General features: G+C 49.0%; 1 protein-coding gene across 4 annotated transcripts in view; it reads right to left on the bottom strand.

The window, feature by feature from the left end:
• Positions 1–24,930, bottom strand: part of PRKX (protein kinase cAMP-dependent X-linked catalytic subunit) — a 114,836-nt gene extending 89,906 nt beyond the window's left edge. For all 4 annotated transcript variants that reach the window (XM_046673051.1, XM_046673048.1, XM_046673049.1 and 1 more), the window contains exon 1: positions 24,518–24,930. In XM_046673051.1, the coding sequence (XP_046529007.1) occupies positions 24,518–24,677 (160 nt within the window). In that variant the 5' untranslated portion in view covers positions 24,678–24,930. The remainder of the gene's footprint in view (positions 1–24,517) is intronic.
• Between the last annotated feature and the right edge of the window lie 38 nt (positions 24,931–24,968).

Below are 24,968 nucleotides of genomic sequence, written 5' to 3'. Positions count from 1 at the left end.
CCCAGGCCAGGGCACGGGGACTAGGGACAAAAATCTACCACCACAGCGAGATAGAGGAGAGCAGTTTCCATTCCCACTTCATCCCACTTACCCTAAGGTCTGACACTTGCAAAAAGAAAAATCTCAAGAAGTTTCGGCAAACATGCAGTTGAAGAAATGCCGTTTGAAAAGGATGCTACGAGGTCAACCTTCTGAGGCAGACTCTCTGCACTTGGTCTGTGTTATCCTGGGAAGGTAGTCAATGTCGCCAATTAAGTAACAAAAGAGTCCACGCGGCACTGAACTTCACTGAGTAGAAATGCCCGGCATGCACAAAGAACCCTTTCTTAGATAACCGCAGGAAAAATGTTGCTGTAAGTTTTAGCTACAACAGAAACGCTCCGAACAACACACCAGTTTGCAAAGCATCGGGGACTGCCATGTTTTCTTGTGCACACTGGAACTGAATGGTAGCTCACGGCAGTGGGTTCTGTAGATCAAGGGCCATGTTTTATACATCCCTTCATAATCCCTGAGCATATGTTAGTTGGACGAATGTGTGGGTCAATGAGCCCATGGGTAAACCAATGAACAAGCCCACAGAACCCAAGTGACAACAGAATGCCTCCTGCCTAAAGCAGTGGAAGTCCCTTTGTAAATGTGGGCAAAGCTAGAGGAAGCCACACGCAGACTAAGAACCCTCAGAGCGGCACTCCCCATTGCAGGCAGGAGTGAACGGAGGCAGGAGCTGAGTTCTGCACGTATAGCCTTCTGCATTCAGCAAGTCCCCGAACCAGTCACGCGCTGCAGTCTTCTGAGCTCCAGCATGGATAGGGATCATTAGATCAGACGCGCCATTCCAAGACTGCCCCCAACAGCCAGTTTCAGAGACATTGGACACGAGCAATCCAAGCAAGAGATTCAGACAAAATGGGTCAAAGATCTGAACAGACACTTCACCAAAAAAGATATACAGATGACAAATAAACATAGGAAAAGATGCTCCACATCATATGTCATCAGGAAAATGCAAATTAAAACAACACTGAGATACCACTACACACCTATTAGGATAGACGAGAGAGAGAGAGAGACGGAGAGGGAGAGACAGAGAGAGAGGGAGAGAGATGATACAGATAGAGAGACAGATGGAGATACAGATGATATGGAGAGAGAGAGATACAGAAAGATGATAGGTAGATAGACAATAGGTAGATAGAAAAATAGGTAGATAGATGAGAGAGAAGATAAATAGAGAGTTTTCTCAACTTCACATTACTGAGATCCACGGCTGCATGACTCTGTGGTGGGGCTGTCCTGTGCACTGTAAAGTGTTGAGCAGCATCCCTCACGTCCAGCCAAGGCCCCTCCTCATACTTCCACATGGGCGGGGTATATTAAGGTACGTAGGCATATATTGAGGAGCGTCAACCAGAAAACTTTTGAGAGATCCCATGACCCCACCCAAGGAGCTACAGAGAGGTCTGTTTGGACAAAGAATTGTACACATTTGTCCCTGTTCCGCCCACCGCCCACCAGCGCCCCCCCCCCCCCCCCCCCCCCCCGTTGGCCCCTGAGGCAGCAACACATAACGTGGGACTGGGACACAGTGGGAGGGCTCTTAAGGTCACCTAAGCCACTTGATTTCTCAGCCATCCAGAGAAATGTGGGGGAGTCCCTTCCAACACCCGCTGACGAGCGGCTGCCGCACATCCAGGTGTTAGCAATGCCCCTCCTTTACCTGGGACCCCAGCTGCAAGCTCTAAGAATCGCTTTTTGGCTCCACCCAACCCCGGAAAAGTGTATCTCCTCAACTGTTTAGCCTGGTGAAATTAGTCTGCAAATGTTTAAAGCAGTAACAAAAAGAATATACAATTCCTCAGGAGGCTGAAAGTATGTAACATTAGTTACTAAAACGTCAGTCTCCTCTTCATAGTGATATGTGCTTCTATATGTTGAAAAGTTTGCAGAAAAATAAAAGACAGTGATTAAAAGGTATACCTGGGGTTGAGAGCGAGGGCCGGTTGTGACCTGATGGGAGCCAAAAACACATGCATTTCACTAGAATTTTCTTACTTTTTTATTTGTGAACTATGGAAATATTTTATCTAGATAATAGTTAAATTTATGTTAAAGTGATAAATGAAACTGATAGAAAAGATTATAAACTACAATATATGAAACAGTAAATGTCTAAACCGTGCAGCTCTTTAAAAAGTCGGTTTGAAATTATTGCTGCAAACAAGTGCAGCCAAACTTCTGTGTTACAGAAAAACCCTTTAAAAGGCATTTTTAAAAGAATGTGTGGTAACTGTGATTAAAATTAAAACCACAGAATTGGACCCTTTCAAACCCTGAGTCTTCTGGTATGTGAGTTATATCTCAATAAGCCAAATTTATGGAAGAGAATGTGTGCTTTATAATCTTATGAAGATTTTTTTCCTTTAACTTGGACTATTTATTCAAAGATCAGCTGAATAAACTGGCCCCAATTCAGCTCATCCCTGTGTGGGAGTGGTTAGTTTTGTGAGTTCGCTAGTCTAGACAGCTTTTTGTTTTTGTTTAAACAAGTAACTCCCTCAAAATTTTGCTGAGTCAAGCAACACTCAATTTCACACTGTCCTATTTTAAAAGATAAAAATAGAAGAGATATTTTAGAACTACAACTCTTGTATTTACAACATACTAAATTATACTCTCTCCTATCAAAGATACAAAATATATAATTCCAAAAGAAAAAAGAAACACAGGAAGTTCCCACTCCCACAACAGTAACAAATGTCAGGAAGGGAAATGCCTGGAATTCCTGGCTCAGCTTTAGGGTCCACAGCAGCACCAAATCTGTAGCATTGAAGGGCCCTTGGGTGAGTCTTCACCCACAAGAACACAGGTTGCCCTTGATACGTTTAAGGTTAAAGACACATCCCTAAACTGCATCCAGGGTAGGAAACAAAATTACAAAAAAATGCATTACCCTTTAGATCAGGGTTTCTCAAGCCTTGCGATATCGACATTTGGAGCTGGATAATTCTCTGTGGTGTGAGGGCTGATGCATCCCGGTCTGCTACCTGCTAGATGCCAGTAACACCACATCCTCCCCGAGTTGAGACAACCAAGAATGTCTACAGACACTGCCAAGTGGCCCCTGGGGAAGAGAAGCACACTTGGTTGAGAACCACTGCCATAGAGACAGATGGATGGATAGACAGAATGGATAGATAGATATGGTGGATGGATGGATGGATGGATAGATAGATGGATAGACAGATAGAGAGATGATAGGTATAGATGACAGACAGATGATAGACAGATAGATGTGATGGATGGATGGATGGATGGATGGACGGACAGACATGATGAAAGATAGACAGATGATGGATGAAGACAGAATGGATAGATAGATATGATGGATGGATGGATGGATAGATAGATTGATAGACAGTTAGAGAGATGATAGATATAGATGACAGACAGATGATAGATAGGATGGATAGATGGATAGACAGATATGATGGATGGATGGACAGACAGATAGATGATAGATAAAGACAGACAGAGTCTCTCATACTAAGGTAGGGTTTCTCAGCCGCAGCACTACTGACATCTGGGGCTGGACCACTCTCTGTGGTGAGGCATCCTGTGTACTGTAGGGTGTTGAGCAGCATCCCTGGTCTCCACCCACAGATGCCAACATCACTCCTTCTCATCCCCCTCTTGTCACAACCAGTAACGTCTCCAGATACGACCAAGTCTCCAGTGGGGCCAGAATCGCACCCCCCCCATTGATTATCACCACCTTACAGCAAGCACTGCCCAATGGAACTTTCTGTGGCGACAGAAACGTTCTACCTTTGTGCTGTCCAATACAGTAGCCAGAGGCCCAAAGTGGCTACTGAGACTGTGCAACTGTGTACTGTATTGAATGTGGCTGGTGGCTACCATATCAGATGGCTTAACAGCATCTACCACTTAGCTCTATTCAATTCTTTCCTAAAGGGTCAACTGCCAATTTAGAAATGTTTAGAAAACTCCATCTTTGACAACAAATGGCTTATGTGGTTATGAATACAATACAGCCCTCTAACCAAAAACTGAGTCATATATATAATGAAGTCAGTCGCTCTTCCACCACTATTGGCATTTTACTGTGTGTCAGGCGTTTGACACGACCGAGACAGAAATGATGCACACAAGACTGGCCCGTGTGTTCATTTAGTTTACTTACAGTCAGGCCAGAAAGCAGACAGTAAACATTCATTATCATAGCTATAATAACTCTGATGAGCTCGTCATTGGTTTAATGAGCTTGTTTAGGCTTGATGACTTCAGAAGATAGGTGTCTGGAGGAACACAAGGATGAAACTTACACTGGTGTGAGGGTCAGGAAAGAGATTTTTTGAGGAAGCAAAGTTTCAAATGGAAATCGGAGGCTGGTGCAGATTGAAGCATCAAGGCTCGTTTGTAGGATGCTTCGGAAGAAATTAAGGCTGGGTGAGGCGAGGGCCACAGAGAGAACTGAGATTCACGAGGCTGGGGGAAACACGGCAAGAGAAGGGCACGATTTTGAAATCCTTCCACGGAGTTCTTTATGCAACGGCCTACAGGAAGTCACGCGGCCAACCGCAGGGAAGTGCCTGCCTGGATTTGAGTTCTGTATGCTTTTGTTTTGTTTTAAAGATCTCCCTGTAGTCGGAGAAGCCAGTGGGAAGGGCAGGATGAACAATGTGGAAGCCAGGGTACAAATCAGGACAGAGGAAAGAGATGACGGTGATGAGCTGGGGGTGGTGGGGAGATGCACAGCCAAGAGGTGGTTGGAAGGAAAGGAAAAACGGGGTGTGAAGATGGGCTGGATTGCGCTGGGAGAGGGCAGGTGGGGGAAGACTTCAGGATAGGGTTTAGGCCTATGAGTGGTTAGTGATGACAACCACACAGACAGGAAACCCTGGCAGGTGTGCAAGGAGTCCGTTGAATGTTTTGTTTGGAAGAAGAAGGTGCTAAGTTCCATGTTGGATCCTGTGGATGTGTTGAAGATGAGGGGCATACCGGATTGAAATGTGTCCCCCCAGTGGCCACGTCCTAACTCCTAGTACCTGTGAATGTGATGTTATGTAGAAACAGGTTCTTTGCCAATATAATCAGGTTAAGGATCTTGAGATGAGATCATCCTGGATCAGGGTGGCCTTAAATCCAGTGACAGGTGTCCACATAAGAAGAGGAGAGACACAGACGCAGAGGAGAAGCCGCATGAAGACAGAGGCAGAGACTGGAGAGATATGGCCGCCAGTCAAGGGATGCCTGGAGCCCCAGAAGCTGGAAGAAGCAGGGAGGACCCTCCCCTGGAGCCTCTAGATGGAGCACAGCCCTGCGACACCTTGAGCTCAGACTCCTGGTCTCCAGGGCTGGGGGAGGATGAATTTCTGTTGTTGTACGTACCCAGGTTTGTAGTGGCTTGTTATGACAGCAGAGGAAGCTAACAGAAGGGCCTACCGGATGTCCAGGGAGAGATAGAGCCCCTAACAGCCACTGCCTTGGAGATTTGCCTTCCCAAACTCAAGAGAAAGGTCTAGATTAGAGCCCATACATTCAGGAGCCAGTAGCTCCAAGCTGATATCTTGAGTCACAGACATGGATAAGATCACCCTTTCGATTTTCTGAAAATCCTTTTTTAATTTTTTCATATTTTCAGCAAGCCCGTTTAAAGCTCTTTCTGTTTCTCTTCTATTGCAACATCCTATTTTTGCCGAGGGACATGGTATCCTCTCAAACTTCTCTGAAAATATGAGTCAAGGCGAGACTTATTCTTGTAATTTCTCTTATGTTCCGCTTTTGGTTTTAATCTTGTCTTAGGTTCCCTGAATTATCTGATTTTGGGGGGATCCCATGCCGTTGCTTATCTCGATATCTTGTGCAGTGTAACCCACTGATAAACTCTTTGAGAATGAGATGCTAGAGAGGGCCACTCAGTTTCCACATGCGAGCGAGGCTGGGGACCCTCGGAGGGAAAGCAGGAGGAGAACTTTCCCCTGAAGCACCCACCTCCAAATTCCTCCCATTCTTTACAAAGAAAACGTTTTCAGTCTGAGCACCACGCTAAAGCCAGGGGGATAGAGAGTCCTCAGAACAGAAGCCTCCTGCTCTGGCCTCACGCCCACTCTTGCCAGCCCTCTCCTGCCGCGGCTCCCGCTTCCTGGGTTCCTCCAGAAGTTTGAGGCGGTTTCTAACCTGTGCACAACCCCTCCATCCCCTTCCTGATGCGTGTCTATAACTGTTTCATGCCTGTGTTCCTGAAAAGAAGCTGGGTTCACAGTTTAATACAAACTCAGGAGAGGCAGGCTATGAGGTATGGGTGGGTGCGCAGGTGGGCACCTGTGCATGCGCAGTCTGCCACACGAAATCACGAGTCTTTGGCAATAGTTACAAATTGTGAGAGACCGGATATTAATACTATATACATATATACACATACGGTCCTGCGTTGCTTAAGAACAGGGATATGGGCTAAGAAACGCTTCACTAGGCTATTTCTTCGTTGTGCAAACATCATAGCGTGCACTTACACAAACCTAGACGGTACAGCCTACGATACACCTACGCTGTATGGGACTAATCTTATGGGACCAGTATCATTGATGCAGTCCGTCGTTGACGAAAACCTCATGATGTGGCACATGACTCTATATAAAATAGGCTATAATTGTCACTATATCTTCTCAAGAAAGTCCATTGGTGTGTTGACAAGATCTGCCTAATCAGTGAAGACGGTTTGCTCACTTGAAAGTGTTTTCCTATGAAATTCTCAAATTACCCTTAGAACATAGTTCACGTAGACATAAAGACAGACTATAAAGGAGTCAGTGTGGGACCTGCATGATGGATGTTAAGAAAATAGCAGTTGATATGAATCACTTGCAAAAAATTTATGTATGCCTCTGGATATTTAACTATATGAGAAAAAGGAGGTTGCGCTGATGCATAATTTACCTCAGGTGTCCTAACGAATCGGGGGCCAGCAGAGAATATTACTAAAAAGCTGGCTGCATTGCTATCACTAACAATGTCTGAGAAATCACTTAAAAACCAGCCAGATCTGGTGGCATCAGGGAAGGACTGATTTCTGCTTTTATTTACTCATATTGTTGTAAAGATTCTTAAATGTCGAAGGCTGTGCTGTTCCATGAAGTAGTCACCAACCATAGGTGCGTATTTAAAGTTAAATGAAGTGAAGTTCAATGAAATAGAGAAGCCCACGCCTTAGTCGGTCACACTAGCCACTTGAGGCTGGGGTGTACCGTTGGTAATAGAACACCGTCATCGTGGTGCCAAATTCTATCGGACAGCGCTGCTCTAAGGTATCAAAGAACAACAGAAGAAGTTTGCTACGAGAGATTCACCAAGAGAGACAGATAGTCAAAAACTAGTCATACCAACAAGTTGAACTGGTCACGCCAACCTGTTGCGTCCACCCGGGGGGCCTGGCTCATTTCCATACAGTCACGGCTCAGTCTGCCATATCGCTCCAAAGCTACCGAGAATTATTCTTATTCTGTGTAGGAGAGGGTTAGGACTGATCCCTAAACTTATTCTTGCTAATAGAAAACACTATTAAAATTGCGTAATAATATTAATTTTATAATGTTTAGGCCATTCTACTTGATGAGAAGCTGGGATCCTGCAGAAGGACACTTGGAAACATCCCCCGTTGATCAGCTGTTGAGTTCTCCCACCATGAGAATCCCCCATCTTCTAAAACCCCCTGACCCCAACCCTTGCCCCTCTTCCCTCTTGCAGATGAGATTCTTAAGAGGCGAACTTGACTCTTCAACTCTTCGAATTGACCTAAGGCTTCATACACTCGCCAGGGGAACCAATACTCATCAACACATCTGTTCTTCCAGTGTCTGGCTGAACAGGTATTTCGGGGTACCTACCGTGCCCTAGGTTTGCAGAGCGAGACGGAGTGAGTTAGATATAGACACAGGCCTCCTTCATTACTCTCAGTGTCTACCAGAGAGTTCCCCATGCTCTGAGTCAAACAGAACTGGAACTGTTGCGGCTGCCAAGATAGCTCCCTGTCCCACCGCCTTAATCCAGACCCACACTCACTTAGACAGAACAATCTTCCTGGTCCTTCCCTCCAATCTGTTCTACACCATCTTGCTTTCACCATCTTTCCTTGCATTGATCCATGCACGGCATTCTTTCACTTGGAAAAACCCACAAACTTCAACACTAGTATTAGACACCTATATTTTGGTTCTAACCCACCTTTGCTTCCTTCTCCCTCCCAGTCACACACCTCCATTCCAACTAGGTCTCTGAATTCCCCCCCAAAAACTCTGTGCTTCCTCCCTCCATCTCCTCTACAATTATGTTTACCCAAATCACACCCAGTGCTAAATACCTGCTAGTAAATTCTAGTTCCTTCTTGGTACTTTGATGACAGTCCTTGTCAACATTCGACCATTTTTTTATAGTTTCTTCTATTAGCAAGCTTCTTGAAAATGTGAACTATGTCCTGCCTGCCTGTTTCTGTTCCCCTCATAACTGCCACAGTTCCTCGCGCACAGTACGTGTTGACAACCATTTTCCAAACAGCCCCAGTGACACCTTTGCTAAGTTACTCCAAACCTAAGTTGCGATGGAGTGTCCACACTTGGGAGAAGAAAGCGGTACAATTAGTAGGACTAAATTTCGAATAAAGTGACCATTTCAGTTGGGTGCACTAAGGTGAAAAACAAAAATTCAGGATGTGGTCTTCAGACACAATGAGACATTTCATTTTCCAAAAACTCACTAGATAGAGGAATCGTCACGGATCAATCATTGTCAATGTGGATGCTAAGTCAAGATCATCACAGACCTCACCTTAGTGTAATACAGCAGTTCTCAAACTCTCTGTTCTCAGGATTCTTTGACACTCTAGAAACTTATCAAGTACCCTAAGGAGCATTTGTGTGTAGGTTGCATCTAGAGATAATAACCATATTACCAAGTCAAACAGAAACATATAAAACAGAAGGGCAAGGACACATTCCACTGGGTGTCAAAGAAATGACATCATCACACTTCAGGTGGCCTCTGGAAACTTGACCACACATTCATGCGAGAAGGAGAGAGAAAAAGCACAGAATGTCTTAGAATTATTATGAAAGTAGCCATGACCTCGTGGACTCCCTGTAGAGTTCTCAGGGAACCCCATGGGTCCCAGGACCCCACTCTGAGAACTACTTTGATCTCAACTACAAGCTGACTATATAGCAACCCATCATGGAACAAACAGGCTCTTTCAAGAGGCATTTCATCCTGCCTCTTAAATAGAGTATTTCGAGTGTGCCAGAGTTCTCCAAACATGAGAAAGAAGTATTTTTAGCATCTTTCAGGGTATCCTCTGCAAAGCAGACATATTCTTAGTTTGTGAGGTTTTACAACTGCCCTTTTCATTCTCACTTTGTACTTATTTCACTATCATTGAAGAGCCCAACACACTAAATACGGGCATTCTGAAAGTCTCGAACACATAACACATATTCTGACATACCTCAGCCAGATGCATACATCACCTTCCACTGAAAATGTTCCCAAAGGTTCTCGCTTCAAACCACAAGCTTTTCTCCAGGATCAAAGGCGTCATTTGAGAATGTGACTAGAACATGCTTTCTACCAACAGTCTTCCTCCGCCATTTCCTCCTTGTCCTCTGGGATAGCCAATTCCCCAAAGACTAAGGACCTCCCACATCATCCCCCAGTAGGGTCTGGGAGGGAGGGGCCTGAGGGTCCCTGGGAGTCATCTTCAAAATTGTCCCCTGTGCCCCTGGATTGGGGTCAGAATCCATCATTCATCTTTGCATGATGCCGGCAAACCACATCCTGAGAAAGCACACAAAATCCAAACATTTACCCAGAAAATAACAAATGGCTCCATCTTCTAACTCCCATGCCCGACTTTTTCCTGGCTGGAGCAAGCAAATGTATTATTTACCCAAGGCACTCTGTTATACAAGCCTGGTCACGGCAGATCTGGGCAAAGCCAGGGCACGCCAAAGACCTGCTTCAAAGGGAGACGATGCACCATCTGTTTGGGAAGGGAATTTCAATGCCAGCCAAAAACAAAGTCACTAAAAAGACAATGTCGAAATTACTCAAGGGTCTTGATAAAAGCCACTGGCTCCGTCTCGATCGCCCTCCTGTCAAATTCACCTTCCATCCAGCAACAACATCCAGGACAACTGCTTTTCGCACTCCTGTTATCCGTTTGCTGAATTACGAATTTTATAACAATCCTGCTTTCCACTTTCCTATCATTGAGGGATGTTTCCGATGATTAATTAATCTTTTCTGTGCTACCAGTTAAGCCACCCAGAACCCCAGCGTCATCCATAGCTTTGTACGAGGAACAAAGACATTCCATAGGAACAATTTACAACCCACCTGTTGGAGCAGAGCAGGGCTCTACCTGGGGACTACCTGCTCAGCTCACTCGCCAAGGATGCCAGACAGCAAGCTTTGGAATAGGACGCTGCTCGCCCACACAATGTGGCGACCAGTGTCAGGTTTAATCAGAATACTAGCCAAATTCTGAAGAATCATAGTGTTCTCAGCTGCCAAATGGGCTGTCACCCAATCAGCCAAATATCTTTCAATGTATATGGGTGTGTGCACATCTGCATATGTTCCAGTAACTACGAACCACACACTGAGTGTCCACAGGAAAACACACCATGAAGCAACTGACCAACAAAATAAAGAAGCAAGTTTTCACCTTCACAAAGGCAGAGAACGCCCATCCAATAATCCAGGAGACCACACACTGACCACACACCCACTGCAAAACCTTCCCACCGACGGCTTTGCCAAAAGCATCCCACGTTCTCAACGGCTCTTCCAGAGCTAGTATCTCAACACAGGATGCTCTGATTACACTGTTATTTCACATTTTCTTTTAAAGGGCGACAAGTGCCCGGAACTCAGAGCAGCTGTCCCGAAGTGCATTGCATTTACAGACATGCTTCTGGAGCAGGTGGCCGCCAACTTGTTTTCTTCGAGCTTATTTCTGTGGCTTGTTGGGTGGGGAAGCAGCTGGGAGAGCCGATGACCTGGAGGAGGAAGCCAGAACTAAACCAGCACCAGCTCGGAGAGAGAAACTCAAACCCACGAAAAAGCGCAGCTCAATAAGAAGGTCAACAAGCCGCAAGCTATGGAACACACCAGACTCTTAATGATCAAGAACAGGCAGCACATGGCTGGGCCGCCCTGAAGAGAGTTTGCATACGCGAAAAGATGGCATCTTCTTAGCAGTTTTCCTGGGCTCAGAATCCATTTCTTCCGCGGCTCTCTGTGACACTCAAAGGAGCAGCCCAGCATCTTGATCAAAATAAAACAGTTGAGGAAACTTACAGAGAGAAAAGTAATAGAAACATAAAGCAAGCAGAAGAGACAGAGAAAAAGAGCAGAAATCAACGAAATTGAAAACAGGAAATCAACAGAGGAAAAAAAATTGAGAAACCAGATGCTGGCTCTTTGAAAGGATCAATACACTAGAATCTGTTATGGAAATAAAATGCTAACCTGTTTAAGGAGGAGCTAAAGAAAAGCCTTCATAAGTGGGATCTCCCCCAAGAACAATGATTTACATTCACAGGTCCAGGTAATTGCCAGCCCTCGTGGTCTAGTAGGTCAGATCCAGTGCTCTTATCGCCACAGCCACAGCTGGAGTTCGTGTCTCACTAGGTCATGGGACCACACCACCCATCTGTCGGTTGTCATACTGTGGCAGCTGCATGCTACTGTGATGCTGAAAGCTACACCACCTGGATTTCAAACACCAACAGGGTCACCCATGATGGACAGGCATCAGCAGAGCTTCCAGACTAAGAGAGCCTAGGAAGAAAGACCCGGCCACCCGCTTCTGAAAACAATGGCCATGAAAACCCTAGGAACATCAGCAGAGCACTGTCTCATAGAGGCAGGAAGGGAGAGGATGGCACAGAAAGACCCAGCAGGGGCTGCTGTGCTGTACGCAAGGGGTCAGGAGTCGGAACCCACTTGATGGCACCAACAACAAAAATCCAGGTAACACACTAGACATTATGGATTTTTTTACGTAAATTATTTTTCTTTTTACTAATGTGTAATGATAAATGGAATCCACTGCCCACACAGAAGAAATTCTAGAGGGTTTGCCTCCTCAACATCCTCTCGATTTTGAGACTGTTACTCCAAGCTGGGTTTTTCAATCTCTGCAGAAATGTTTCCTCTGGAGTTGTCTGCAAACATAAGCTGGCCCAGGGTCCCTGTCTCTCACCCACTAACTGAAAACCCCAACAAGAGCACGCACACCCAGATGCACGTGTGCTCGGGCACACGCAGAGCCCACCTATGTCTGAGCATCCAAATGCAGACTGCAGGCGCCCTGAGCATGACAAAGGACTTCTTTCGGAGGAGCCAAGCTCTCGCTGGCCACCCCCAGCCCCAAGTCTGCACAGCCTCCCTGTTCTGTGAAGTAGCTCATGAGACAATGATCCAGAGTGGTGAAATCACCAACCAAATTCACTGTCGACCATTTCAAAAGAACCTTCTGGAGGTTGTCCTCCAAACCTCTTGGGTGAGTTGCATCTTCCAAAACGTGTCCAAACTAAGGACCTCAACAGAATCCGCACAATGCCTGCACGTGTGACCTCAATACGCTGTATGTAGCATTGGTTGCAATCATCATGGAACTTGTGCAGAGGAGCAGGGATTCTGAGACAATTTCGTCTTTCTGTTACCTGGTGGAGAAACCAGCATGAATTTTCAAAGAGCGAAGCGGAGTAACAACGGAGGCCAACACAAGAGACATCGAGCCAAAGGTGGATCTCCTTATCAAACATGGAATTACACAGAGGGTGGGGCCCCTGGACGCCCAGCGTCTAGCCTTGACAATCCGCCTGGACTAAGCAGGATAGCAAGGTCCAAGCAGATGTTAGGGAGGCCACTGGAGCACCTGACCTGAGATAAAAGGCTGAAAGCAACGCCCAGAGGTGTCCTACAGGAAACTCCTACCCAGGGACAGGGCTGACTCACAGGGCTGTGGGCAGCCTCCCACATGAAGAATCTCCACTTCTCTTTACACCACCGGGGAGCAGGACCCAGCTGTGCTGGAGGAGGAAAGAATCTGCATCCTGGAATCCACCCCTCCTCTCCAACCCATTTTCATCACTGATAAAGGGTGCCCCGGTGGAGCGAACCTCCGGAACACTTATGATGATTTAATAGAGGAATCGCTGAACAACTCCAAACGCAGAGAGTGGCCGTTTATCACATTTTCTCCTATTCAAATGTAACCCAAATACCAACTGGGCTTCGATTTCAGTGCCCTAATGGTGAAGCAAGAGGTAGCCTTTGGTCCACCCAACCCAGTGCAGAATCAGGGATCCCACCCTTGAAATGCAGGGAAAAACACTCCAGGAATTAGCAGCTGCTTAGAAGCATTCAAAGTGTTAGTTTTATTCTTCTTCTAAGAGGTAACCTTGGAAAAAAGAGCCTGCCAAGTTTACCCCCCCCCCAAAAAAAGTATTCACTTGTGTTATCAAATAAATCGACATGCTAAAGACTCCTTTTGTACACGCCTCCCTCTGTCGCCTGCATCTCTCTCCTCTAAGTGGATGCAGGCTCTGCTTCTGGGATCCTGTGCGGCTACCCCCAACAGAGCTGGTCTCGCACGGCTCAGAGCCGCGTGTCTGAAAGTCCATCCTGGGACCAGACTCAAGCTCCTAGAAGGTAAGGCTACGCCATCTCATCTGCCAATAATTCTGTCACTGAGGCACACTAAGACTGGTTTTGCTTGCCCAGCACAGGGGAGGGCCCCCACAGAGGTGGCAATTAGTCCCTGTACACAGTTCCAGCCAGGCAGAAGAGGGCATAGACGTGAGCACCTCAATTAACTCAATTAATCCCTTCCCCAGCACGCACACAAGCAGATAGTTTTACAGCCACATTCGTTGCTAATCGGAGCTAGCATTTCTCTTCCTGGGCAGTCAAGGAAGGGTTTTCCACTGTGACTGTAGTTTCTCCGTTAACGGAAGTCAACACAGTTGGACTAGGATGAGGCCCCGTGGGAGTGGTGCAGGTGCCCACCCCACCTCAAGTACACACTCTCAAGTGGGGCCAATGTTAAGACAAGGTGTACACAGGGCATAGAGGAATCTGTGCGATAGACAGAAAAATGCCCTCCCCACAAAGAAGTCCTGGTCCTGATTCCCAGAACCTGTGAATATGTTAGTTTATACGGCAAAGGAGGAATCATTACAGATGCCAATCAGTTGACCTTAGATAGGGAGACGATCGTGGGTTATCTGGGTGAGTCCAATGGAATCACAGGGGTCCTTAGAAGCAGAAGAAGGAGGCAGGAGAGCGAAAACCAGAGAGGCGGCAACATGAGAAAGATCCAGCCCAACATGGCTGGCCTAGAAGACAGAGGACGGTATCATAAAGCAAAGAATGCAGGCAGCTTCTAGAAGTTGGAAAAGATAAGGAAACGGATTCTCCACTGGAGCCTCCGGAAGGGATGAAGCACTGCCCACACCTTGACTGTAACCCAGTGATGCCCGTTTCAGACTCCTAACCTGCAGAACCGTAGAAGAATAAATACACGATGTTTTAAGCCACTAAGTGGGGTGATTTGGTTCAGCAGCCATAGGAAACTGACACGGTGTGAAAGACCATGAAAGATCAAAGCAGGAGACCAGGGAAAAATGCTCTTGTGATGGGCTCCTTTGGGGTCCCACCCTGCCTCTGACTCCCTAACCCAGGAGTGGGAACTAGGAGGTGCCCCGTGTGGCAGAGGGGAGAATGCTCCTGGCACATTCCTGACAGGTCTACAGAATGAAGCAAGCCCCATATCCATGCAAAGAGCACCAACATCCACACTGGAACATGAGATCAGCCTGAGCTGTTTGGAGAATAGTGATGATGATGACAATGATGATGATGGTGATGATAACGCTTGTCCTGGTGAGGCATGCTTACTTCCTGGGTGATACAGAAAGGACCACAGCCAACGCTCCTTAAGGTTACAGTTCAGGGTCATCCCATGAGGGAAAACTGAAGCCTCCTGCTTACGCTCAAGGGATGGAAAACAACACAACACTCTCTATACACATACACACACATACACACACTCCTGACAAGCCTACTGGGAGAAGCAACTCCCTGTACATTGGAGAGTTCAGCCCTTCACTGAGACCTCCCTGAGGATGATGTGTGAGAGACAGGAGGGACCTAGAGTCAGGTCTGCAAGCGCCATGAAACAACACCCCATTCAGCAAACACGGAGATGGGAGCATGGCTTCCGTCCCAAGCACTCACTCAGGAACCTGAGCCTCAAGCCCAAACACGGTGTTGGTTCTTAAACGCACTGAGCACTGTTCATGAGGAGTGATGGAAAGAGTTACAAGGGACGGTGGAGATCAGCCTCCAGCAGAGAAAGAATAAGGAAGGTAGATCACAAAAAGGAATCGGGGGCCAACACACGCTGTAATGTGGATGAACCCTGAGGACATGACAGTGAATGAAAAAGAAGCCAGACACGAAAGGATTAATACTGTGTAATTCCATTGATAGGAATTCTCTAGAATAGGCAAACTCACGAGGAAAGAAAGGACATCAGAGGTTGGTTACCAGGTGCTGGGGAAGCAGGAATGGGCAGTAACCAGGTTACGGATGCGGGCTTCCTGTCAGGGTGATGGAAAAGTTTTGGAAATAGATAGTGGTGATGGTTGCACAAGAGCGTGAATTAATTAATGCCACTGAGTCGTACACTTAAAAATGGTTAAAGTGGTGGATTTTACATTGTGTACATTTTACCACAATAAAATAAAAGTTCTTTAAAAAAAGAATAAAATTGGTGGAGCTCCCTGACCACCCACAGTGGTCACTAAAAATGATTTTCTAGGACACGGAGGGACCCTGGTGCAATATACCAGGTCACATGGACATCGCACCAGACATGACAGAAGGCTGCCGGTCCGGTAGAGCGCAAGGGAGAGCCACATCACACCCCAGGAGAGCCACTGGAACCCAAGGCATTGGCGAAGCGGGAGCTGCATACAGCATCCTCGGGAAGAGCAATACCTCTCATCTCCAGGTGCTGTCCCTTCCCAAGGATGAAAGGGGGCCCACCTCCCATGCAGACTTCTGCCTAGGGTGCCACTCAGATGAAAAAGTACCTTTAGAGTTGACAGCCTTTGCTGGGCACCACTGAAATGTAAGTCGGGGCACCTTTATGTGACAGTGACAAAGGACCAGGACAGAAAGAAAGGAGTGCGGTGGACGGGGGTGCAGAAGAGAAAGGCAGGCAGAGTGGATGCCAGCACCAAGCAGGGAGACAGCCTTCAAGCTATCACCATAGCCTTCTACCCTTAGCCACGAAAGGATCCTACTTCTCGCGCTCAAAGCTGATCAGCCAAATCTACCTAGGGTGACGCTAAACTACTGCTTTATGGGAACTCCAAGGGGACGGAGGTGTCATTTGATGCGATAAAAGTTTTATGAGTGTAATGGGCTGAACTGTGTCCTCCCCTCAAAAAATCTTCATGTTGAAGTCCCAATCCCCACAACCTCGGAATGTGACTGTATTTGGAGATGGGTCTTTAAGGAGGTGATGAAGGGAAAATAAGGTCATTAGGGTGGGTCCTGATCTAAGAGAACTGGGGTCCTTATAAGAGATGAGGACACAGACATGCACAGAGGGACAACCACGTGAGGACACAGGGAGCAGATGGTGGTGTACAAGTCAAGGAAGAGACCTCAGGAGAAAGCAGCCCTGCCCACACCTTCAGCTTGGTCTTCCAGCCTCCAGCACTGTAAGAAATAAATGTCTGTTGTTTAAATCACCCAGTCTGTAGTACTTTATTTCTCCAAGCAAACTAATACAACAGGATAAACAGAATGCCATCCATCCATACAATGGAATATTACTCAGCCATGAAAAGGAGTGAAGCACTGACACACGCTACACGTAGAGGGACCTTGAAAACATGATGCTCGGTGAGACAACCAGACACAAAAGTCCACATGTTGTATGATCCCATTTATGTGAAGTGTCCACAGTAAGCAAATCCACAGACACAGGAATGGGATTAGCAGTCCAGGGGCTGAGGGAGAACCAAGGGGACTGACGGCTTAACGGGCACACATTGTCCTCTTGAGGTGACGGGAATGAATGCTTTGGAAGTAGATAGAAGGCAGGGTTGCACAACACTGCGGATTTGCTAATGAACTGTTCACCTGAAAATAACTTTGTTATATGAATTTCGAAAAGAAAAGTTTCATGGGTGTCAGATGTGATGTTCATGATGGTGATCGTGATGAAGATGAGGGAGATGGTAGGATGTGGGAAAGGCAGAGCCCCACCTCCTATTTCACATGTTACCAGGCTCCCACCTCTCCACAACATGCTGTCACCTCAACCCTGGTGACCCACTCTGCTGCTCTCCCCCGGAGTTCTGGGGGCCTTCTAACAACCCACCAAATGGATGTAACTCTCAGTCCACTCTGTCTGCCTCTCGCACTGGAACATAAACTCCAAGCAGCAGGGCCCCCTGTCTGTGGGGTTCCTCCCACATCCAGAACACAGGCTGGCACTTACGGGATGCTCAACGATCCGGTGTGAGCAGGCAGACCCACTACCCTGGGAAGCCCAGGAGCCAAGAATTTCCTAAGATGGAAGACTTTCAGTGCAATCCGGGAAGTTCCTGTCCACTCTACGCATGGGCGAATACATGAATGGATGACGGTGCCACGGGCGGCTGCTCTTCATGGTGCCCACGCCATGCCAAGCACCGTGATACATTCATTAACTCCTCTGCCCGCAGAAGCTCTGCAAGGTCATCATAAGCCACGTTCTCTTGATGGGAAAGTGGGTTTGAGAGAAAGGATGCCACCTGCCCAAAGAAACCCAGCTAGCAAACAGCCCCAGAGATGGTTTTTGCCTCCAGTAGGATGCCTCTCATTCCAAGGGAAGCAAGACATGCACGCTGGGAGGGGATGGATGACAGAAGGGAGGTGGCAACTCCAACGCCATCTACAGCTGACATGAGGTGCAGAGAAGAGGAGCCCCCGAGGCACCGGCCAGCCCCATCACGGGGATCCTTGTGAAATCAACCAACATGACTGTACTCTGCCCAGCGCACTGTTGACGAGCTCAGAAAAGTTGACCTTTATTAGCCAGTACTCTTCTCTTCTTCCCAGCAAGAAACAGCATAGGATGAGCTCCAAAGAAAAGAGGAAAAAATTTCAAATGGCGGTGAACGTGGTGACACATTGTGGTTGTTCGAAAAAAGCTTGGGAGAACACAGAGAAAGCCCCGGTTGACGCTCCCAAAAGATGGCAAGCGGTCTCCTGAGAATTCTGAACATGTGTCTCCCAGAAAGAACACTGGTTAGACCCTGCACTCGAGCCCGGGGAGGGGCAGGTGGAGCTGATGCTTTTGTCTGTGTAATGTAGTGCCTCTGCCCTTTTCTTCTGGTCGCAAAGGTGGCCTCCCTGGTGGTCCCCAGCTGTGGAGGGACCAGTCCCAGAAACAGGTCTGAGAATGCCATCACGGGTTTTCATGACACCACCCGCATGGGTGACCCAAGTCGGGCCAGGGAAGGCTGTCCCCAAACACAGAGAGGTGTCGTCTGCTAGAGATTCCAGGATGTGACAAGGTGACCCTGCCACTGAGGCAGCCACCTTCACCCCAAAGGCAGGAGTTCAGGAGGAGGCAGGCACGGCAACAGGTGAGGAGGAGCTAACCAAACATTATGGACTGAATGTGTGTCCCCCAAAAGTCCATATGTTGAAGCCATAACACACAATGGGATGGTCTTAGGAGGTAATTAGGATGAGATGACTCAAGAGGGTGGAGTCCCCATGACAGGATTAGTGTCCTTATAAGAGTCATGAGAGCCTGCGTCCCCTTTCTGCCCTCCGCCAGGTGGGGACACAGAGAAGACAGCCATGTGCAACCCAGTAGAGGGCTCTCAGCAGAATGTGACCACACTGTCACCTTGGTCTCAGACTTCTAGCCTCCAGGACTGGAAAAAATAAATCTATACTGCCTATAAGCCACTGGGTTTACGGTATTTTGTGGTGGCAGCCCAAGGAGACGAAGATACCAACGTCAGGACTGATTCAAGATGGCGCCCCTTGGCCCGGCCATTTGGGAAGCCAGCCCTAGCCCTGGATCTACAAGGGGGAGTGACAAGATGAGATGGACACTGTGGATAGGTCTCACCCCTCTGCTCTCGGGAGGGAGGATGGAGGGTGAAGGGAGCAGGAGTGGAGGCAGGAGAAGGAACAAGTTCTTGGCTCTGCCCCGTCCAGCTCTGGGGATGACCTTCCTCAAGCAGTAAGTTATCGATGTGTCATCCTCTGAAATGAACATGTGGCTCTCTCGCATTTTCCACATGCTATCTAGGATGTGGTCGCCCCTGGAAAATATTGTCCAACTTGTAACCGGAGGTTGTCCCCCTCCATGGACTTGGGGAAACCTATTCATAGACCTAACATAAGACAGCTCTGCAATCCTCTTTGGCAGAGGATTAGTTTCCTGGGGTTCCCACAATGTGGAGGCTTAAAACAACTGACATTCATCCTCCCCCCATCCTGGAGACCAGGAGTCTGAGATGAAGGTGTTGCGGGCCTGTGTCCCCTCCGGAGGCTCCAGGGGAGGGTCCCTCCTGCCTCTTTCGGCGTCTGGGGCTCCAGGTGTCCCTGGGCTGGTGGCCGCCTCCCTCCCGTCTCTGCTTCCGTCCTCACGTGGCTGCTCCTGTGTGTCTGTGTCTCCTCTTCTGTCTCTGATGAGGACACTGTCCCTGGATTTAGGGCCACCCACCTCCAGAGCGATCTCTTCTGGAGATCCTTCACTTAGTCACAAATGCAAAGACGCTGCTTCCAAATAAGGTCCCATTCTGAGGTTCTGAGAGGACATGAATTTTGGGGGGCACCATTCACCCCAGGACAGCAAGTTCTGTGTGCATGTATCTGTGACCTGTTTGCTCATCACTGTCTCGCTCCCTCTCTCTGCATGTTTCTACTCCTGATTTGTCCTCCTCTGGTCTCTCCCATCCCAAGTTTTCTGCCCACAGGCCGATTTCTCTCCTCTATTCTTGAGCAGGGAATTATTGGCTCTGGATCTCTTCACGATCTCTTCCCACTGGCCTCTCATCCCCTTGAAGATGGAAAGTGAGAAAGAACAGTCTGTCAAATGAAGAGGAACACAGAACAGGCAAATGCATGGAGACAGGCGGCAGAGTGGTGGTTGCCAGGGGCTGGGGGAAGAGGGGTATGGGATTGACGGCTTCACCGGGACAGGGTCTCCTTTAGGGCCGATGAGAATGTCCTGGAACTAGATGGAGATGATGGCTGCACAACGTTGTGAATGTACGCAATGCCACTGGACGGTTCACTCTAAAATGGTTCCTTTTATATTATGTGAATTCACCTCAATTTTTAAAAATCAAGAGGAGCGACCTGCAACACTTCTATACCTGGAAATGTTCTTTTCTAAAATTTTATCCCATTCTTCAAGTTCCTGTGACGTTCCTAAATTGAAAACTGTCATTCACGGGCATTCGCCAACTTACTCTAACACGCCCATGTAAGATGACGAAGAGGAAGGGTGCACACAACTTTCTGTGTATCGTTAAGCATTAGGCAACACTCCCTTCCCACAGCTTATGTCAACACTGCCCACACGACGATTCATTTACATGCACAGTAAAACCTCCCTGGTTCACATTCCACTCCTCCTGGAGGTGTGCTGGTGTGATGGTGCAGGAGCAAATGACAGCCCAGGTCAGACGGAGTGAAATTAAGGCCACTAAAGGAGAAGCAAGGTCACAGGAGAAAATCCTCTCGGTGTGGAGGAAAATGACTAAGTGCTTTAGAGAGAACCGTCTATAATCAATTATTCATTAAGGAAGGTCTCCTAAATGTTGAGAAAACATAACATTCACATCCCGTGATGTGTGATATTTAAAAAATAAAAAGCATCAAACATGAGTAAGTTGTCTGTGTCGGCTGCCCAAATGGACGCAGGAGACAAAACGGCATAGAAACATACAGGCACCCAGGTTCACAAATGCAAAGGAGTGCCTTTGAAAATTGAGGAGCACGGAACAGGGTCCACAGTCTCTTAGCAGGACTGTACGCACGCCGATGTCCTGGTTTTGATATTGTGACACAGCCACAGATGATGTCACCAGAGGAGGAAGCTCTGTGAAGAGTGCCCAGGACTCTAGGGGAGTTTGGGGGTCCCTTGTGAGTCCCTTTTATACATATATATTTGTTTTTAATGGCACCATTGTTGGTGCTCACACGAAGAAATCAAGCTTGTTTATATGGCCCAGCAACGTAGAGTGGTGTCGCAAACCACATCCTCTCTAATGAGCAGCGTGGCCACTCTGAGCCTGAGTTTCTCAATCTGTGAAATCACAGCTTAGCCCAGACGTGCCCCAAGGTCTCTTCCGTACGCTAAAAGAAAAAATGCCATCAACGGATCTTTCACCAACGCAAGCTGAGCTTTCTTCCAAACTATTTGAATTTGTGGAGAACTTGTCAACCTAGAACTCTCACAAACTCCCATGGCTAGTTTTACCCAGAAGCACAGCATAAGGGCATCTGAGACCAAATGATCCCTGAGTTTCCTTCTTATTTTATCACCAGGGTGTGTGGCTGCCCCGTGAACATGGCATCTATTTCTAGCTGTGTCTTGGGCTCCTGGCCTTTCTCGGGACAGTCCCATCGTCTCCATGGCTACTGAGGGGTTTGCTAAATTACACAGAAGCACCCATGTTCTCCTGCTGTGTTCTACCTGTGCTGAATTGTCAGTGTCAACACAACCATGTTTTAGCGATCGTGAGTCAGCAATTCTGCCCCACGGGCGCCTCGCCGGTGCCCAGCTCATAGGTAAGAGGGAGGGAGGGAGGACAAACACAAGAGTGCGATGGTGAGCAAAAGAATAACTCCCTCACACGAGGGGAGGTCAGACCAAATGAAAATAAATGCACATCTGCATGGGGCAGAGACTTAACTCATCCTTCAGCGAGGACTCCAGCAGCATCTCTTCATCCTGACTCATTCTAGAATGTCTGCAAGGGCAGAGACTGTGATAAGTAAACAAAGGTTAAAAGAGAGGTTTGGGGTTTTTTTTTGCTTCTAGTTTGTTTGCCTGTGGGTCTGGTTTTCCGTCTGGAGAATAGCATTGCTCAGCTGCAAACGTGCTTACAGAAGCCCTCAGACAATTCAGAACCCCTGTCCATGCCTGTTTGGGGTGTGGGAGAGTAAGGAATAGGGGCAAAGAGCCATTAATAGGGAAAGTCTTTTCCTGACTTGGAAGTTTAGGAAGAAGAGAATTCAGGCCCGCCCCGACTGGGTTCTAACTTCAGGGAGAGAGCTCACCTAGCCCTCACTACGCCTTAGGAAATGACCTAAGGTTGCTGGAGACTGTGGCTCAGAGACATGACCGTGATGGCTCTGCATGCAAAGCTTGGGATTTTTAAAAGCTTAGTCTCCTAGGTTAATCATGCTCAGATCAATGTTTATGTACTATTAAACAAAGTGATTTAAGTAAAAGAAGGCAGAAAATGTCAAGAAAGCTTAGAAGAAACACACAAACACACACACACACACCTGGGTCTGTCACACACGTCTGGGTCCCTGCCCTCTGCTAGCCCAACATTCTGAACATAAGTAACCAGGCTCTCCCTTCACACCCTTGGAGCCCACAGGAAGTGATCCTTGAAGAACAAGCATCCCCTTCATTAAGAGAGGCAAAGACAACTCAAGAAAAAGAGCTCACTTCCCCACCCTGCCCCGCCCAGCCCTCTTGGTCCCCAGAGACGGTGACAGAGGGCCCCAGAGGCCGTGACATTCTATTTTTAAGGATGAGATAACTCACTGGGCACCCTACGCCCTGCTTGGCAGCGCCCACAGGGCCCCCACGTGACTGCCGACACCAGAACACGTCAGGTCTGCAGCCCACCCGCCTGCCCACACCTCACTGCCCTGGCCTCCGACCGCCGAGGGAATCTTTCACAATGGACTCCTGCACGTGCCCAAAAGAAATACAATTGCTGGTGCTGTGTGCCAAAGGACGCCGGGAGCTCCACCAACTTTCCATTGTTCAACTGCGTTTCCACCTGTAACTGCCCTGGTCTGGGTTTCTGTCCCACCCTGCCTGCCGCCCTGCAAAAAACACTGCCAGTTTTTACATCAGCCCAGCAGAGCTTCCCAGAAGGGGATAGAAGGAGACAGAGAGGGAGAGAAAGAGAGATGTAAAGAGAGAGACAGAGAAAGAAGGAGGAGGAGTTGGAGGACAGGGTTGAGAGGGAGAGAAGCAGGAGAAAGAAGGAGGGTGCATCCCACACCCTCTTTCCCAAATCAGGTTTCCCGGTGACCCCTTCCTCACAGCCATCTACACAAGAACAAGGAGGCCACCAATGGAAGAGAGAAAAGTCCCCTCTCCGTTGGCGGTCTCAACGCCACTCTGGTTGTGCCTGCTGGTCTTACTAAGCCCTAAGCCATAAGCTTGAGCCCACTGCTTCCAGCTTCCCCTGCCCAGCTTCCTCCTTTCCAAAAGCGGGGCGGGGGGGGGGGAGGGACCCAAGAAAGTACCTGAATATCCCTGCCTCGCTGTCGCACACGGCAGGGCCGCCTCCCCGTTTGTCTTCCTGACAAGCAACAGGTAGGCACAACCCCCTTAGCAACCAGGAGTCGCTTGGAAGCCACAGGCTGGCTTGTCCCCACAGCCTGAATCCAGAGCCAACGTGGGATTGGGATAGTTAAATCCACTCAGGGTGGCCCCACCAACCAGCGCGTTTCGGGATCCAGGCGCCCAAAGAACTGGAAACCCCTATTTCCAGCTGCCCAGCTGGAGTTAAATTCAACGAGAGAGGACAAAGGAAATGATAAAAGAATGCTAAGTTTGGGAGGAACAAGATGAAAAATCATGTGCGGTGGCAAGAAAGGTGCAATCCATGTCCAGCCGCCGCCCCCCGCCCCGACAGCGCCACGGGACACCTGTCCCCCCCAGCCCCCAGTTAGTTCCGAAGTCCACGCGGGAGCATCCTGCTGCTGGGGCAGAGAGGAAGGCCGGCCAAGGAGCGGTCTGCAGGTGCCAGGGCCGCCGCCTCCGTCCCTGGAGGTCCCTGCCTGGGAGCACCCTCCAAGGTCCCCAAAGTGATGTGACCCCCAGGAAGTTTTGTGACGTCGCGGGGGCCCAGTCACCGGAGTGGTTTTGAGGGTAGAGGTCTAAATGAGGAGCTTTTGGAGGCTCAAGACAGGGCGCCGGCAGGTGGGGAGGCTCCCGGGGGTCGGGGGGATGCCCTCCAGCTTTCGGGGCGCCTGGGGGAGCCGAGGGCGCAGGGGCAGCCCCGCGCGAGGACCCCGAGCAGGCGGCGCCGGGCAGGGCGCTCCCTGGGGGGCGGCCAGGCGACGGCACCCGAGCCCTTTGTCTGACGCCAGCGTCCCGGGCGGCGCCGAACGCCCGTGCGACCGAGGCCCCGCACTTCGCACTCACCCACGGTGGCCAGCGTGTCGAAGTCCTGCAGGCGGTAAGCGGGAGGCTCCGGAGAGGGTGCCCCGGGGCTGGGTAACTTCGCCCCGTCGGGGGTCTCCCCTGGGCTCTCTCGGGGGCTGGGGTCCGCCGCGGCCGCCTTAGCCAGCCCGGGCGCCTCCATGGGGGCGCACTCAAGTCCGGGACTCCGGGCCGGGCCGGGGGGCGCGGGGGACCGGGCTTCCCGGGACGCAGCCTCGGAGGGCGGCGCGGCGGCGGCGGCATCAGCGCCGCACACCCATGCGCGCCCCCCGCCTCCCGGTGCGCGGCCCGGCGCAGCTGGCGGAGCGGCGGGGACAATGGCGGGGCGCGCGGCGGCGCTCACTGCAGCAGCAGCAGCAGCAGCTGGTGGGAGTAGCCGGCGGCCTCGGGGGGCGGGCCCGGCGGGCCGGGCGGCGGCGTGGGCGGTGGCGCG

Source organism: Equus quagga, chromosome 10 (assembly GCF_021613505.1).
Source record: "Equus quagga isolate Etosha38 chromosome 10, UCLA_HA_Equagga_1.0, whole genome shotgun sequence".
In the NCBI taxonomy this organism is placed as follows: Eukaryota; Metazoa; Chordata; class Mammalia; order Perissodactyla; family Equidae; genus Equus; species Equus quagga.
Note: the sequence above shows the minus strand (reverse complement) of the source record. Positions and strands in the feature narration are given on the sequence as shown.